The 16,569-nt window shown below is 45.6% G+C and overlaps 1 protein-coding gene across 1 annotated transcript in view; it reads right to left on the minus strand.

Moving 5' to 3' along the window:
• LOC138730413 (lethal(3)malignant brain tumor-like protein 4) overlaps positions 1 to 7,677 on the minus strand; it is a 48,888-nt gene extending 41,211 nt beyond the window's left edge. The window contains exons 1-2 of the mRNA XM_069875586.1: positions 7,672 to 7,677; positions 7,432 to 7,560 (exon numbers count right to left, since the gene is read on the minus strand). Of these exons, the coding sequence (XP_069731687.1) occupies positions 7,432 to 7,560; positions 7,672 to 7,677 (135 nt within the window). The remainder of the gene's footprint in view (positions 1 to 7,431; positions 7,561 to 7,671) is intronic.
• Between the last annotated feature and the right edge of the window lie 8,892 nt (positions 7,678 to 16,569).

Raw genomic sequence — 16,569 nt, forward strand, 5'->3', positions numbered from 1 at the left:
TAAAAGTGAGAAATACCCAACACAACTCTTCTCAAAATGCACCAACAGACCCTCCCAAGCCCCAGTGATGCATTTTGTTGTCAATGAATGTTAATTCTCCATGCTTTGGATGTGCTCCCCTGATAAAACAAAGCCTTCTGACGAGCCAATCAGAATAAATACCCACAAAAAAAAAGCAGTATAACCCAAAACTCTGCTCTGACACTGCTAATTTATCCAACAAAGCACAATTGCATTTACCGCAGTAACGACATACAGTGACTTCCCTAAAATATCAGCAAAGCAAGAATCGTCCAGCTGCTCATAGAAAGGTCACATTCCAGCGGACAACTTGTCCAATACGCCCTCCAGTTGGGCTTTAAAAACCTCAGAGCACAACGACAGATGGGACTGCATGAACGCAGAGAGCACCTGGAGCTGCAAGAGGCCAAGTGGTTCACAACCCTTCTTCAATGACACTTGACAGTCTGGTGGGAAATAACTTCCCAGAGGAGCAGAGGAATGCAGAGACAAGCAGAGGCAATGCTGTTGAACAACAGCAGCCACTGAGATAGAACAGATCTTTCCTCAATTGATAAGCTCGGCCTTGCACAGCACCAGTCTTAGCAAAAGCCACTGCAGGGTGCTGACCCGAAGACAAAGGGGAGAGACGTGGGTCATGGTCATAGAGGCTGGAAAAGACCTCTAAGCTCATACAGTTCAACCATCAGCAAAACATCCCCATGCCTACTAAACCATGTCCCAAAGTGCCAAGTCTACACATTTTTTTAACCCTTCCACAGATGGAGACTGCACCCCTGCCCTGGGCAGCCTCTGCCAGGGCTTCACCACTCTTTCCGTAAAGACATTTTTCCTATTATCCAATCTAAACGACCCCAACACAACTTGAAGCCATTTCCTTTCATCCCATCCCTTGTTACTTGGGAGAAGAGCCCAGCACCCACCTCACCACAACCTCCTTCCCAGATAAAATTATTGAAGTGTGCCACACAGTGTCAATGTGCGCCTGTGACAAGTGCCGATCTGCAAAGGCAACCGAGCACCAGAAGAATAAAAAATGTAAAAAAAATGCCTTTCTGATGAGCAAACAGCTCTAAAGTTTCTTCACTTCTTGATCTTTACTGTCTGTAATACAGAGCCACTGAACTCCAGAATGAGAGACATGTCAAAGGTGGGTTGCGTTTGCAAGCTCTGCTCCAAAGCTTTTATTCACAGCACTTTATTAGTCTGAGATCATTTCTTAGCAGCCGCTCTTCACTCAAATCCGCTAAAGCTGGTTTAAAAGCATTTCCTTCACCTCTGAAGCAGAGCTCAGGTGCATTGAGAAGCACCGTTCTTCCTCTAGACCTTCCTCAGTTCAGGATCCTGCCTCCAGCACCCTATCAAAGCTTTATCCCAAACGTTCTTCCTCCTCTTCCCTATTTTTTAATCTGAAGCCTGTATTTCTTAAAGCTTCAAAGACACTGGACTTCCTTCGAAAAAGCGGACTTCCTCCTCTGCGGCCCTGAAGAGACAGAGCATCCTTTTTATTTCAGCATGAAGAGGAACAATCCATTTCAAAGAAATGGCAATTCTTAGTGCTCTAAGTTTCCTGCAGAGGAGAAGAAACCAATTCCTTTTCCCAAATGCCCAAGGAGCAGATCCCAGGGGTTCCACGCCATGGCTGGTAAGGATGGCTCAGCATCAAGAGCAGAGGGTCAGTGGAAGGAGCAGCCCCAGAAAACCTAAGTGTGTTTAGAAAAATGAGCATCTTTATTAAAACCTTTGATGCTGAGCAGTGGCTGATCCATGGAAGCAGCCTCCAGCTCCATCCCAAGACTCTTCGAGGCTATGTTCCTCATTCCTAAGTTGTGCTATTGCCCAACTGTATTACTATCAGGACTGCATCTTTCTTTACACAAATGGATTCAACAGAGTGTTTTTGGTGATATGAATCCACGCAAATCCTCCAGAAATGATCTGTCCTTCCAGAGAATTTTTAGGAAGGGAGTTAAAGAAAAATTTATTTCATTGTGCATGCAAGAATTGTAATATAGCATGGAAAGGGAAGGGGTGGGTGGGTAAGGATTAAACATCAAAAGCAAAAAAAAAAAAAAAAGGGTTTGGTCCCCTATGAACAAAGAGTCCTGTGCAGGCAGCTCCCACGTTCCACTACATGTTCCTACCAGACTCACTGACCATGGTACCCAGTGCTCTTACACTTGATCATCCAACACAAACCAACGACGTTACTTGGTGTCTTTCAGTCTAATAAATATCATGGTTCTTTGGTAATTCTCTCCTATTACAAGGAATCAAGAAAAGTGAAGCTGTTTCTGCAGAGGGACGCTACTGCTGCTCATGAGGAAACCTGTGGCAATGCACAGTTAAGCTGTTTCAAGAAGCAGAAGTAAAGCGACTTTGATTAAATAGAGAGTTAAAGTCAGGTCACTGCAACACAATCAACCACAGGATCTCTGAGAAAGTGAGAGGACCCAATTCCAGGTCGGTTTTACAGGAATGCAAATCACTGATCTCCAAGTATTCCATGCTGACAAGTGCCTCCACCTTCTCCTGACATTTGCTAACCAACACGAGGTCTCTCAGTCCACTTGGAAGACTGTCGTGCACACAGGGAGGAAGAGGAGGAAGGAGAAAGAGGTTCTGACTCTCAATGCTTGATGCGATAACAACAATCTGATTTTTCAGAGCTCTCAAATCCCTTCAGCTCCAATTTATTGCACTTGAAATGGATCTTTCTCCACCACCCCCCCAAGATTCAGAACTTGCAGCCTGGAGGGCAATTTGATGTATCCATTTTCACCCACGAGAAGTGCAATTAAACCCCAATAACAGTTTAAGGTAATGTGGGAAACAGTCAACAGACACTCAACCTCCTCTAACACAGAACATGTCTACGACCATCAGACCTTGGCTCTGATTTACACGAGACCTGCATTTGTCACTACCATGAATGCATGAGATACAGACAGCCGACAAAAGTTGCAAAAAACACCACTGATAGGAAAACCTGAAGACTCAAACTAGGAAAACCTAAAGACCACGCAAACTTATAAAATTTGCCTTTCAGAGAAAATGTCTTTCTCACGCTGGGCTGAAATTAACAGGATTTCTTGCCTGAGTATGCGGTGTGGACATGATTGAGAATCAGGATAAGGCCCATAACTTCCATCAGCAAAAAACAATTACTTAAAATACTTCCAGACTTTAGAAATCAATTGAGCAAGAAATTAGAAGTGGAGAGGGAGTATTAACAGGCTTTCAGGAACATTACTAAAGTGCTACCACTTCCCTGGTAACGCCAACCCAGTTGTTTAAAACAAAGTGTTTCCTCTGTACAACTTCTACTTGCAGACTACAGAATACATTGCAAATATTCTGTGTCTACAAATGTGTGGTGGCCACTCATGTGCTGTGTTCCTTGGTTTCTTACTTGTAAGTTGGTACCAGGCAAGGTACCAATGCCGTCTTTCTCGTCTATCGCATTCAGTGTTTCGCGATCTGGTGTCAGGATACTGATGACTCTGTCCCAGATACTCAGTTCCATTTTTCTGCTTAGTCTCTAGGCTCTTTAATTAGTTTTAAGAAAGAAAACTAGGGTGTGAAAACAAAAAAAAAAACAAAACAAGAGGCACAGAATAAACAAGCCCGTTGCTTACATTTCACAAAGGCTTTTTGGGGTAATCCTAGTTCCAAAAGATTGGGAAAAAAGTCAAACTTGCATCTTGCCCATGATGCTTAAGTGAATATGAATAGAGAATTTAGAGCATTAAGCGTATCTGCAGTTTGAAGGTAAAAAGTTAAACCAGTTAGTTGGAGCAACTGATGGGCTCCGTTAGCAGATTTGACTAAAAGCCACATGGCTACATGGGCTCCCCATGTCCAATTACTTGACAGGTTTTGCAAGATGCTAACCAAATACTGACTATAAATTAGCTCTACATTCCTGCCCTTTAAACAGAACCTGAAGATTTTCAATCTTGGACATAAAGGCTTTAAATAAAACAAACAAGATACATAACCCTCAGCTCTACTGATTTTTCCAGGGTGAGCAAAGCCACTGGTGTTCAGTTCCAAGGAGCAGAGCCCAGCTGACAGGCCTGACCATATTCCTGTGGGGATGGAACTGCCCCTGGCTGGGGTCTTTGCTCCAAATTCAACAAGGTCACTCCAAGATCTTAACTTGGAGCGCGAGCGGGCATCACCCAAGGACCATGAGCCTGATACGCCTTTGGCAGACTGTTCCTCTGCTTGAGCACTGGGAAGTGCCTTAAGACACATGGCCAGGGCAGGTTTTTAACTGCTGAGCACTCAAATTAGGGCAGGCAAACTGCACTTCTGATCTGAAGCCTTCCTCACGCTGGACCTTCTGCCTACAGGCTGACAGTGACAGTTTAATTCAGCCAAAGGCACAACCACGGATCTGATGCAGGATAATTTATGATGTTTGAACATTCGGGCAACTCTAATTAAAGCATCATAACTTTTAATGATTATTTTTAATCGGGTGAAAAGCAGGACAGCTACTTGTGAACCGCAACACCAAATAGGTTTGGGTATCACAACCTAACGCCTCTAGGAGGAACACCCCCCCACCTCCCTACTCTATCCCCCTAACTTATAAAACTCCAGCTACTTACAATCCTGCGTAACTGTGAAGAATAAAGGCACACAGGCCAGCCTGAACGAGTCAGGAAGGTGAAACGGGGAGCAAAGCGCAGCAGCAGCTAAGCTCAACTGCCACCAGTTTCAACTGAAATGCGGGTGTGGAGCATCCCCTCTGGCGCTCCTGGTTACGCACACAGAACAGCCCTGCAGCACCAGCACGAGCTGCTGGCACTGCACAGACCCAGCCAACAGGTTGAAAAAGTTGTATGCTCGGCGGTACCGCACGGCTGTGACCCACATATCACCACGCAGTGATATCCAATGTAATTAAACACTTGTAGCCAACAGTTTGGTACGAGTTTCAGCAAGGGCATGACTTTACAGGTGTTCTTTGCATTGAGGCTTTAAAAATAAAGAAGCTCAGATACAACGACAAGTTACAGAGCTCCCTCTGGGATGAGGGGTTTTGAAAATACTTGGACAGAAGTAATTAAGTTGTATAATTTATTTAAATTCAGGCCAGGGCAACTGTCAAAACACAATGTAGAAAATAGTCTTGTGCTAACCAGAGAAGAGATGATACAATAGCGGGTCTTTTCCATCTCTCTATTTTATAAATGCAGTAAAACCCTTAGAAAAATATAATAAAGAAATTACTTTTCTTATAATCCTCCCGATCAGTAAAATCTATAATAAAATCAAGATAGCCCAATAAAAGGAAGCAAACTGTGCAATTAAAAACAGAGCAGAAACTAACTTGAAACATTTTTAAGAGGTGCAGCCAAGCACAAATATTCCTCGTTTGTCCCTTTTTGTGATTGCTTTTTATCTTTAACATTTTAAGACTCAGAAACATTAACGCAAAAGAAGATAGAGCAAAACTACGATGAGTCATTGAGCCCCAAGTCACAGATTCAGATTTATGCAATGATGAATAACTACCACACTGGAAGAGATAATGGTTCGTAATTAAAATGCTGCCACCCAGACCTCTGTGCTTTATCCCTAAATAAGGAAACCAGAGACAGAGGTCAAAAATACTTGAGTTTTGATCTCGTTTCTGCCACTGAACCACAGAGCAGCCTTGGGAAACTGCTTCATCGTTACTGTAGAAAAACAGTTTTGACTTTGAACATCCATCCTGCCTTGGTGAGGAGATAAAAACAACAAAAAAAAAAAGAAGGAAGAAAGAAAGAAGGCAAAAGTTCATTCAAACAACCAAAAGAGTGAAGGCTCAATGGGTGGATGGGGTTTTGCTGTATTTCTCTGTACGCCACCAGACCTAACGGGAAGAGAAGCACTTCAACAGAAATCCCACCAGGTGCCACTGGGCGGACAGGAGGCCTTTGGTGTCTTCATAAGAGGGTAAATGTGAGAAAAGCAAGGGTGCAGAAACCCAAAGACTGCAAATCACATAATAATCCTGAAGTTTACAGCCCTTTTGGTTAAGCTTCCAGGTACGGGGAGGCACAATTCCCTTCAAGGAGCAGCTGTCATCAAGAGAACCATCTGATACTTTGCTGTTCTGGGAATACCTGACCTACAGAACACCTCCTTGGAACAGAACAGGAAACAAAGCAGTTTGTCATCTCATTTTTTGGAGTCTATACGCATCCAGAGTGAGCTAGTGTCCAGAGCCCAGGGAACCCCCAGTTTCTGTAAGTTAACAGCATCTAACACCCGACACATTTGATCTGCCAGCCACTCTTACAACTCTAGCAGGGAATTAAACTGCAATTTAAATATAATGACTTCTTGTAGGGCCCAGCTAAGCTGGTGGCAGAACTGCTCCGAACCAGCGTGGACACAAACCCCTGTGCCCACCTCTTGCTATGATGATGACTGATGAGACTCATCCATCAAAACCTTTCACTCACCTTGAGCAAGTAATATTTTGGAAGGCTGAGCTAACACCATTATGAAAAACCCCAGCCTCACCTCCACGAATCTCATCAGTCAGGGACTGAAATGAACTTCCAGAGCCTGCAATGGAACGATACCAGTGCCTCAAGATGAAGTGTTAGTAGCCACCAGCAAGCATTTAATGGTGTGAAGACAACTTAAGTGCTTTCACTGCATATGTCAGTGAAGGGTGAAAAGAAAAAAAAAAAAAAAGATAAAAATGAGAATTGAGAAATCCCAGTCTCGACCTTTCCTACTAATTGTTGAATCTCCAGAAAAGAGAAAACAAGGAAAATATTGCTCTGAAATATTTGCTCTGAAAGATCAGAAAGGGGAATGGTCTGGGACAGAGGAGAAAAACACTTTTGTTTTAGCTCTGCCACAGGAGCACTAAGATAACTACTTTGGTTTTCAGGAGTTGTCCACGTTCACAAGTACAATACAGCCCTTCCCAGGTTACTCTAAGCACACATGGATGTACAGAGCGTGCTTAGCAGCTGTTGTGCGGGGGGACAAATAAACAGGCACCACGGCAATGCAACTTAAATCCATTTATTAGATCGGACAGCAACCGTGTGAATTTGCTCCAAGCCCAGCAGATGATCTTTACTGGAATTTGTATGCTGTTGTCCCCTGGTTTCCTGGCACTGTTGTGTCAAAAATGCACGTACGTGCACGTATTTATTTCAGCTGTGGAAAGAAAAGCACCTGCACAGGCTGTGGCTGCTGGATATACGAATGCGCTTCCCGCAAACTGTGTTTTATACACGAGCCCATTCCCTGCCCCGCTGACACACCAGTCAACTTTCCCACAGAGCATGCTGGAAAGCAAGAGTGTGGCAGTGACAGAGTGTCTGACTGTGAAGGCTGAGAGTGGCGCTGCCTCCCTTCCAGTCTAGCTGTCCCCATCTGCGATAATACCCACTTTGCTGCCTTTCTCCTCAGATTTACGTGGCATGGCAGAGCCAGCAAGGAAGCAGCCTTTCTTTTGTCCTTCCTGCTGCAGGAGCTGGATGAGGCACTCAGTGCAGTGCTGGAGAGCACTTCAACCTACCCCAAACAAGAAAGCACACAACAGAGGGTACAAAACTTACTTCCATGTCCACAGAGTCCACAGTTTCTGTTCGTTTACTGAAAGCAAGGAACAGAATCACATCTTACCTTCATTTTTATAGCTTTCATTAAAAGTGTTTGGTACTGAGCAACTTCTCACCAGCTCTTCATCTCCTCCTGCTTGTAAAAAATGGTGGCACCCGGCTGCTGACACAGCCCATGCTAACCTCACACTCGGGGGGGCTCAGCCAGCAGACCCAGGGATGTGTCCTGGGGCCTGAGGTTATGACACCGCTGGGAACCCCCTGTAACAACTGAAACACTTGCACACCCTAAGGAACATCGCCCAGTGCCACACAGCAATCACACACCACCAAATCCACCTCTTCCAGAATCACAGAATCATAGACTGGTTTGGGTTGGAAGGGCCCTTGAACATCATCCAGTTCCAACCTGGACCTTCTGTCACTTCTAAATCTGATCCCATTTCTACACCAACAGATGCAAGATATAAATACTTTCCATCGCTCGTAATCAGAACTATTTTCACTCTTAAACTTAATGACTTGCAAGGAAGCTGTAAGATTTGTGATTCAAGATAAAATCAATTTTGTGACAACAGAAAAAAAGGCAGTGTTGGGGGGAAAACGTGATTCTTTGTAATGGAAAACAGAAATTTCAGTCACATCACTGACATGTTTAACTAAGACACAAAGAACTAGTTTTGCAATAAAACATGCTCTTAAAGTCGAAGCGCCTGATGAAAACAATCAAGAGGAGCATGCCATTACCTATAATGTTGTGTTACCTATAATGTTGTAGATGCAAAATGTCCAACACATTTTGCATCTATAACAGAATCACTTAGGTTGGCAAAGACCTTTAAGACATCAAGTCCAACTCTAAACCTAACACTGCCAAGCCCACCACTAAACCACATCCCTAACACCACATCTACCTCTGCACATCAGGTATAGGCTCCCAGACATACGTTTTAAAGGGCTGCCAAAGCTCTGCACCAGTTATTTTATTATCTTCTGTTCTGAAGCCACTTCATTACATTGTACCTTTCTGAATATACTCACAGTTTTCTAGGGGATAATTAAGTTTCGTTATCTGAACTCCAAATGACTGGGATGAAGGGCACTAGTCCTTAACTCCAGAACTACTGGGACCTACTCCACAAGATTTTCATGTGCCATACTGACACCACCAGCCACCGTTCCACGCTGAATAATGCATGTTAAGTACTTCAAAAGAAAAAAGTAAACATAATCTATGAAGCTTAAAAATACAAGTAAGTGTGGTCTGGTCCTTCAGCTCCATTTGATACTGAAGTCAAGAGGCAGAACCAGCCAGAGCACCCATATTCTTTGCACATAATTGTGCAACAAAAACTGCAGAACAGATTTTTCTTCTGGTGTTTGTTTTCTAAATAGCTTGGTAAAGTACACAGTCAAATTGTTACTTGCAGATTTAGCATTACTACAGAATGAAGGAATTAAAGTCAAATCTGGCACAGATGGCCATATAAAACAATCCAAACTTCTTCCAATTAAATATCACATGCCTTCTTTGTGTTAAATACAATGAGAAATTGCAAAAATACTGCTGTCCCTGTCGCAGAAAAGGTTAGGTCAGAAATGAATCTTTTTAGAAAACCATCTGAGTCTGAAAAGTGAAGTATTTAGTCAGGAACTAATTAAACAAAAATCCAGAGAAGTACTTTTTTAGACATTATGAGAAAAGCACAGCTTGCACGCATACATAAACCATTTCCATCCTTCCTTTCCCATCAGAAGTTTCAGCAAGTACAGATGGACAGATATCACAGTCATAAAAGGTGAGCTGAGGAAGAGAATGTGCAAATTCTGTGAGCGATATTTCTGTTATTGATCCAGCAATGCATTTAATTATATGTTTAGTACTATTGGATACCCTAAAGGATTTTGTGCAAGCTCCAGAGCTTCACTGAGAGCGCCCACCCAAGTGCCCAGAACCCCAAGAACCCCAACCTTTCTGTAGTTGGACCACATCACCCAACTTTTCACCTTGAAAAGTTATCACACAAATTCCAAGCTAATTCTTTGAAGGAAGAAAAAAAAAAAACAACCAAACAAAAAAGAGAAACACCCTCACCCACAATTCACACAGCTGCACCAATATTTTCCAAATGGGATTTATAAGAGGGATAAATAAATGACACATTGTGTTCCGATATCCCTGCATCAGCTTCAGTACAGTGAGTCACAAACCCGAGTCGAGACACCATTTGAGATGTTATTTTTCTTCAAGAACCCATTACTGTCCACATCAGCCAAGGGAGCAAGGGGGCTGTAGAGCCCTTCCAGGCATTCCAGAGACAATTCCCCTTCTGCAGGCAAGGGTGGAAGTACAGAAATCTGCATCTGGTTTCAATACAAGTAAACAACAATGACAGGGACTGCTAAACAGGTAAGGCCTTGCACTGTTTGAAAGAAACAATTTTTTAAAACATATCTTTATGGGATGGAGCACAGGTTCCCAGGTCCTGTGCCACGCCGGCATCGCTCTCTAGGCATAAAGACATCCTCCGAGCACAGCACAGGGAAGAAAGCATCTCCAGGGAACCATTACAAGGGCATGTGAGTCTAGCATTAACAAGGGAAGTGAAGGCCAAAACCGCTGCAGCTCATCATTGAACTGCCTACAGCTATTTTCTCCCCGCTCCAGTATTCCCACCATTCACGTTCCAGCCTCTGGGGACAACACAAAGTAGCATCACAAAGATCAAATACGAGGGAGCAGTCAAAGAAACCAAACAACAACTCAACAAACTATGTACAAAGAGAAAAGAAAGGGTTGCACAAGGACAAGGAACAGCAGGAATCCAAGGACAGCCACCATGCAATATTTGAAAAGCCATCCTGATGCAGGTTGTAAGAGTCAGTGCAACCCTGCAAGCCCTCCAAAACTCCTGTCTGCCCCACCACAAAGACAGAGCCAAGCTACACAAGTTTTACAGCGATGCCTATTTCTGTGTTTGGGATCATCTGATGGGACCTCATCTCTGCAGCGCCCTGTTACCAGGCAAACTGCAACACGGAAGGAAGCTTGGATCTGCCTCACACCACTCCAGAACCAACTCTGCCAACGCTTACGTTCAGGTTTCTTGCTTAAATCAGGTGTTTTGTTCAGTTTAAAGGCTACAAAACAAACAGGGTTATCAAAACAAACTCTGCTTGGTTCACGAACACAGCTTCTACCGCTGTCTGCTCAGATCTACCATGCTTTTATCCCATCACTTAGCTACGTTCAATGAGAAGTTAAAAAAACACAACAGGAGGTGAGCCAAAAGATGCTAAACTCAGTAATAAAACATCCATTCCTTGGAGGCAAAGTATTTTGCCAATAAATCAAACCATCCTCTGGAAAATAATCAGCCCAACTTAGCAAAGCACATCTGCACACACACCTCGCCTGCAGAGCATAGTTAGTGCTGCTAATTAGAAAGGATGGGGCTTGGATGGATCTCAGTTTGCTTTGACTGCTAATTGATTCCACGTGTCAGAGCTTTCACTGCCTGCCTTCATTAACAAACAGACATTTGTCCATTTCCCCCACCAGTCTCTGATCTTATTTTTCAACCCACTGTGATACCTTCTTCTGCCTCAAGGCAAGATACCACTGGAGGGCAAGAGGGAAGGCAGAAATCGATTAAAAATCATAAAATCAGGGAGGGAGGAAACAGTGTTTGTCTGAGGAAGAAGAACAGACACTGAAACTTGAGAAACACTTTATTATTCCACAGAAAGACTATATAAAGGTCCAGAGCAACTGCTGCTGGGGTTCAGTCTGGTTTTGACCCAATTCACAGAATCAGAAAATCACCAGGTTGGAAAAGACCCACTGGATCATCGAGTCCAACCATTCCCATCAATCACTAACCCATGTCCCTCAGCACCTCATCCACCCGTCCCTTAAACCCCTCCAGGGAAGGTGAATCAACCCCCTCCCTGGGCAGCCTCTGCCACTGCCCAATGATCCTTCCTGTAAAAAATTTTTTTCTGGTGTCAAGCCTGAACCTCCCCTGGTGGCGCTTGAGGCCATTCCCTCTTGTCCTGTCCCCCGTCACTTGGGAGAAGAGCCCAGCTCCCTCCTCTCCAAAACCCGGGAGTTATAGAGAGCAATAAGGTCTCCCCTTAGCCTCCTCTTCTCAAGGCTATGCAACCCCAGTTCCCTCAGCTGCTCCTCATAAGACTTGTCCAAAAATGTCCTCTCTTTTAATTGCATCTGTAATTACTTTATAAGACCACAATCCAGCAAGTAATCTTGAGGATTATTATTACACCTCTTACACCTCTCAGTAGCAATATTCACTGAAAACACCATTCTCACCCTCAAAAATAGATAACCTTAACAGATGGGAGAGGGAAAAGCGGGGAAGCAAACCCCAATGCTAACGAGCCCACATGTGACTGCTGTTAATCACTGTGCGCTAACAAGATTTTGCAGCATCAAGGACCCATTTTCCCTCTTTTTATTTCTGTTTTATAACAAAACACAAGCCAGAGAGGTCTTACGCAATTCAGCCCAAAAGATCAGCACTCCTTATCCCTTAGTCCCAGTTACAGACCAATGCGTACACAGTTTTGTTTCTTTTTTAAAATGATCCGGGCAATACTTGAATAAACTAGAGTAAATGTTTCCACATTAAAAATCTAATCTGATTTCTTGTGGCACCAAAGAATAAAACTCGGTGGCACCAATACAGCTGCCCTGATCCCTTTCTTCTGAACACCAAACACCATTAAGGTCTTCCCACAGTGTTCTTCACCCAGAGCACTCTACAATACTTTAAAAAGCATGACATTCAACACTATTTATCTAGCTCTGTTCACAGTGTAAAACAGTACTTAAAAAAAAAATGTTATAGAAACGTGCTATTGGAAGGATGTTTAGTCTAACAGTTACTTTGATAAGAACTCCAGTTTAAATCAAAATAGTGAGCTTTTTGTAATAGTAACTACTTTTTTATCAATAGGGAAAGAACGCAGAGGCGATTAGAGGAAAACACGCCTGTTCAGCACAGATCACACTGAACACAAGATGTAAAAGTGTCTGGAAAACCAGTACTTGAAAAACCCACGCGGTCCGAGGGACATTCTCTCTAACTTTCAACAACACAGTTACTTGGGTGAACTTGGCTCAAGTTTAAATCAAAATATTCCACTGGTTGTAACAGCAACTACTTTTTTTCAGCGATAGGGAAGCACGGTTGGAGTCGATGATCCGGTGGGTCTCTTCCAACCTGGTTATTCTATGATTCTATGATTCTATGACTGCAGAGGTGACTAGAGGAAAACACATGTTCGGCACAGATCACGCTGTTATCTCCAAAAAACCAAATGGTGAAAAGCACTACTTGAAGAAAACATGTTATAAAACAACATTCTCCCAGAGGGATATTTGGTCTTTCAAAAAAACAGAGCTAGTTGGATGAAAGCTTAACTCTCCTTTAGCAGAGTCCACTTTTTTTTAACAGCAACTACTTTTTGTATCAACAGGGAGAGCCCGCAAACAGGTGATTATAGACGGAGACACCTCTCCAGCCCAATCACACTGAATGCAGGGCGTGAAAGTGTCTGGAAAGCCACCACTCGATACACCCGTGCTGCCACAGGGACCGCCTGCCCAACTCCAACCCCACGGCGACTTGGATGAAGTTTAGTTCGAATCCGAACGCCGCCCGGGCGGTCCGACAGCCGCCCCCGCGCCGCCCCCGCCCCGCTCCCCGCCGCCATTTCCCCGCCGCCCCCCGCACAAGATGGCGGCCGCGCCCCCCCCGCCCCCGGCCCGCACTCACCCGGCCCGTCCGCGCCACCGCCTCGCGACCACCGGGGGGGCGGGGGAGGGAGCGCCGCGGCGGGAGATGGGCGGGGGGGACACTGCGCATGCGCGGGGCGGGGCGGGGGGAGGAGGGGAGGGGATGGGGATGGGATGAGGCTTGGGAATGGGATGGGGATGAGGAATGAGATGGGGAATGGGATTGGGGATAGGGATGGGGAAGGGAGGGGATGGGGATAGGGGATAGGGATGGAGAGAGGGGATAGGATGAGGATTGGGGATGGAGAAGGGAGGGGATAGGGATAGGGTTAGGGGATAGGGATGGGGATAGGGAAGGGAAGGGAGGGGATGAGATGAGGATTGGGGATGGGGAATGAGATGGGGAATGGGATTGGGGATAGGGATTGCGGATGGGGAAGGGAGGGGATGGGATGGGGAATAGGGTGGGGATTGGGGATGGAGAAGGGAGGGGATGGGGATAGGGGTAGGGATGGGGATAGGGAAGGGAGGGGATGGGACGAGGATTGGGAATGGGATGGGGAATGGGTTTGGGGATAGGGATTGGGGATGGGGAAGTGATGGGATGGGGATTGGGGATGGAGAAGGGAGGGGATGGGGATAGGGAAGGGAGGGGATGGGATGAGGATTGGGGATGGGGAATGGGATTGGGGATGGGGAAGGGAGGGGATGGGATGGGGAATGGGATGGGGAATGGGATTGGGGATGGGATGGGGATTGGGGATGGGGATTGGGGATGGAGAAGGGAGGGGATGGGGATTGGGTTGGGGATGGGGAAAGGATGGGAATGGGGGTGGGGATGAACCGGGGCAGGGAGGCACTGAGATACATGTGCACTGGGATGGGGCTGCACTGGGATGGGGATGAAGTAGGATGAGGACAAACTGGGATGGCAGGCGCTGGGATGTACGTGCACTGGGACAGGGCTGGCGCTGGCATAGGGAGGCAATGGGATGGGGATGAACTGGGACAGGGCTGGCACTGTGAGGCGCTGGGATGGAGCCTGTACCACGCTGGGATAAGGATGAACTGGGAGGGGAACGGACTGGGACAGGCTGTCACTGGGATGGAGGGCACTGGGACAGACGGGCACTGCAGTGAGATAAGGAGGCACTGGGACAGGGATGAACTGGGACAGGAACGGGCACTGGGATGGGGATGGCGCTGTCCTGAAGCCTGCACTGGGACAGGCAGACACTGGGGTGGCTGGCACTGGGACAAGGAGGCACTGGGACGGGGCTGGCACTGGTGTGGAGCCTGAACTGGGACAGATACGCACGGGGATAGGACAGGGAGGCACTGGGATGGAGAAGGCACATTCATGTCTGAAGGGGCGATGCCAACCGCTGTCAGGCCAGCATCCCCTGGATGGGGACTGGGATGCACCCCTGCATCGCGCTGCCTCCCTCGACGATGATTATCATGAAGGATTTCCTCCTCTTTGCATTTGTTCAGCTTGTTTTTCTTCTTAGCAGAGAATGTTATTTTCCTTTGCATTTGAATTTTGCATCAATAAAAGAACCGGGGGTAGGATTTTTAATGACGCTTTGGGGTTTTTCTGCCACGGTGAGCGAGGAAGGAGCACGAGCCGGCCCCAAGCTGTGCCAACGCAAATGGAATGGGATTTCAGGGAAATAATAGATGAGATTTGAAATGGCTCATTTGAAACACACAGCATAATATTCTCCATCCCTTGAGTGAGGCACATAAAATACCCCTCTTTAAAATTAGTCACAAAACAAACACTTTTCTCACCTCATCTGTGTCAGCAAGCTCCAGCGAAAGCCTGATCTCTGCTGATGTTCCTGGGTGGTGTTTAAGCATCCTCTGGGTCCCGTTTTATGGAGACGGTGAGGAGCCAAAAGAGTCATAAATTACTAAACTCTCTATGTTTATTTAGACCTATATTTTCGTTTTAATTGCAGTAATAGCAGTTTTGTTGGGAGATACCCACCTAGGGGGGCCCTTTTGCCTCACTGGTTGGACGGTGCCTGCCACACGACTTTCTGGTTTCCCTCCTCAGAGCTCGCCTAAGAGTTGCATTCTCCCCAGAATAGATAGAAAGGGTCATTGGGCACAGGCAGAGGCTGCCCAGGGAGGGGGTTGAGTCCCCTTCCCTGGAGGGGTTTACGGGACAGGTGGGTGAGGTGCTGAGGGACATGGTTTAGTGTTTGATAGGAATGGTTGGACTCGATGATCTGGTGGGTCTCTTCCAACCTGGTGATTCTATGATTCTATGAAGTGGTGATGCCCATCACCCGAAAGAAGGCAGACCCGAGTCATTATTTCCATCCCACAGGTAGGGAAACTGAGGCACCCTCCAGGTGGGCAGTGGGCTGAGGCTTTTCACATTGTCCCTGTTGCAGGGAACATACCCTACTGCACGCAATAAAAATGTATAGCTCGGAGAAAAGTTTTCCCCATCCCTCCATCTCCAGCAGGAGGGTATTCAGGGAAGGAATGTTTCTCCCAAGGGGCTCACTAGACCCATGCTCCCATCATTAGGAGCTGCCTTGGCAGCCAGACAGCAAAAGCCAGAGTCACTTTCTAATGTCTTAGCCTGGACTTTATCATTCACAAAGTTTCTTCAAGGCATTTTTAAGCTAATTATGCCCTATTCGCAAACACCTTGCCCAGCCTGGTTTGCTTCTGTACTAAGATTAAGTAGCAAAAGGGATTAGAAATGTTATTATGAGAGCCTAAGATGTAAAAGCACTAAATACACAGAGCTGAAAAAGGCTTTTCTGTCTAAAGAAATTAAATATCGCTTCAGCAGAGCTTTCTCACAGTGCTGTAGTAACGTGACATTTGATAAAGCCTGAGCCACTCACCAAGCCCTGACCCCTCTTAAACTCTATGGAAATATTCCCTGTTGAAAGCAACTCTGATGATCCATCACCCTTTCATCTCCTTAATGTGGCTGTACAAGTTTCAAATGATCACATTATACAGAATTACTCGCACCTACGAAGTTCACATCTAGCTGCGAGAACCGCTGTCGTTAGGTATTGTTAGCAGTTTGAAAGCTGCTAAAGAGAATTTTTTCATAAGCCACAACTAAATTTTTTTTTCCCCCCTAACCGAGCAAGAATTCACAAAATACATTTCACCTCTTATTTTTCAGAACATTGCTGGTGGGCAGAGTGCGGTGCTGGGCCATCA

Source organism: Phaenicophaeus curvirostris, chromosome 23 (genome assembly GCF_032191515.1).
Source record: "Phaenicophaeus curvirostris isolate KB17595 chromosome 23, BPBGC_Pcur_1.0, whole genome shotgun sequence".
Taxonomy (NCBI): Eukaryota; Metazoa; Chordata; class Aves; order Cuculiformes; family Cuculidae; genus Phaenicophaeus; species Phaenicophaeus curvirostris.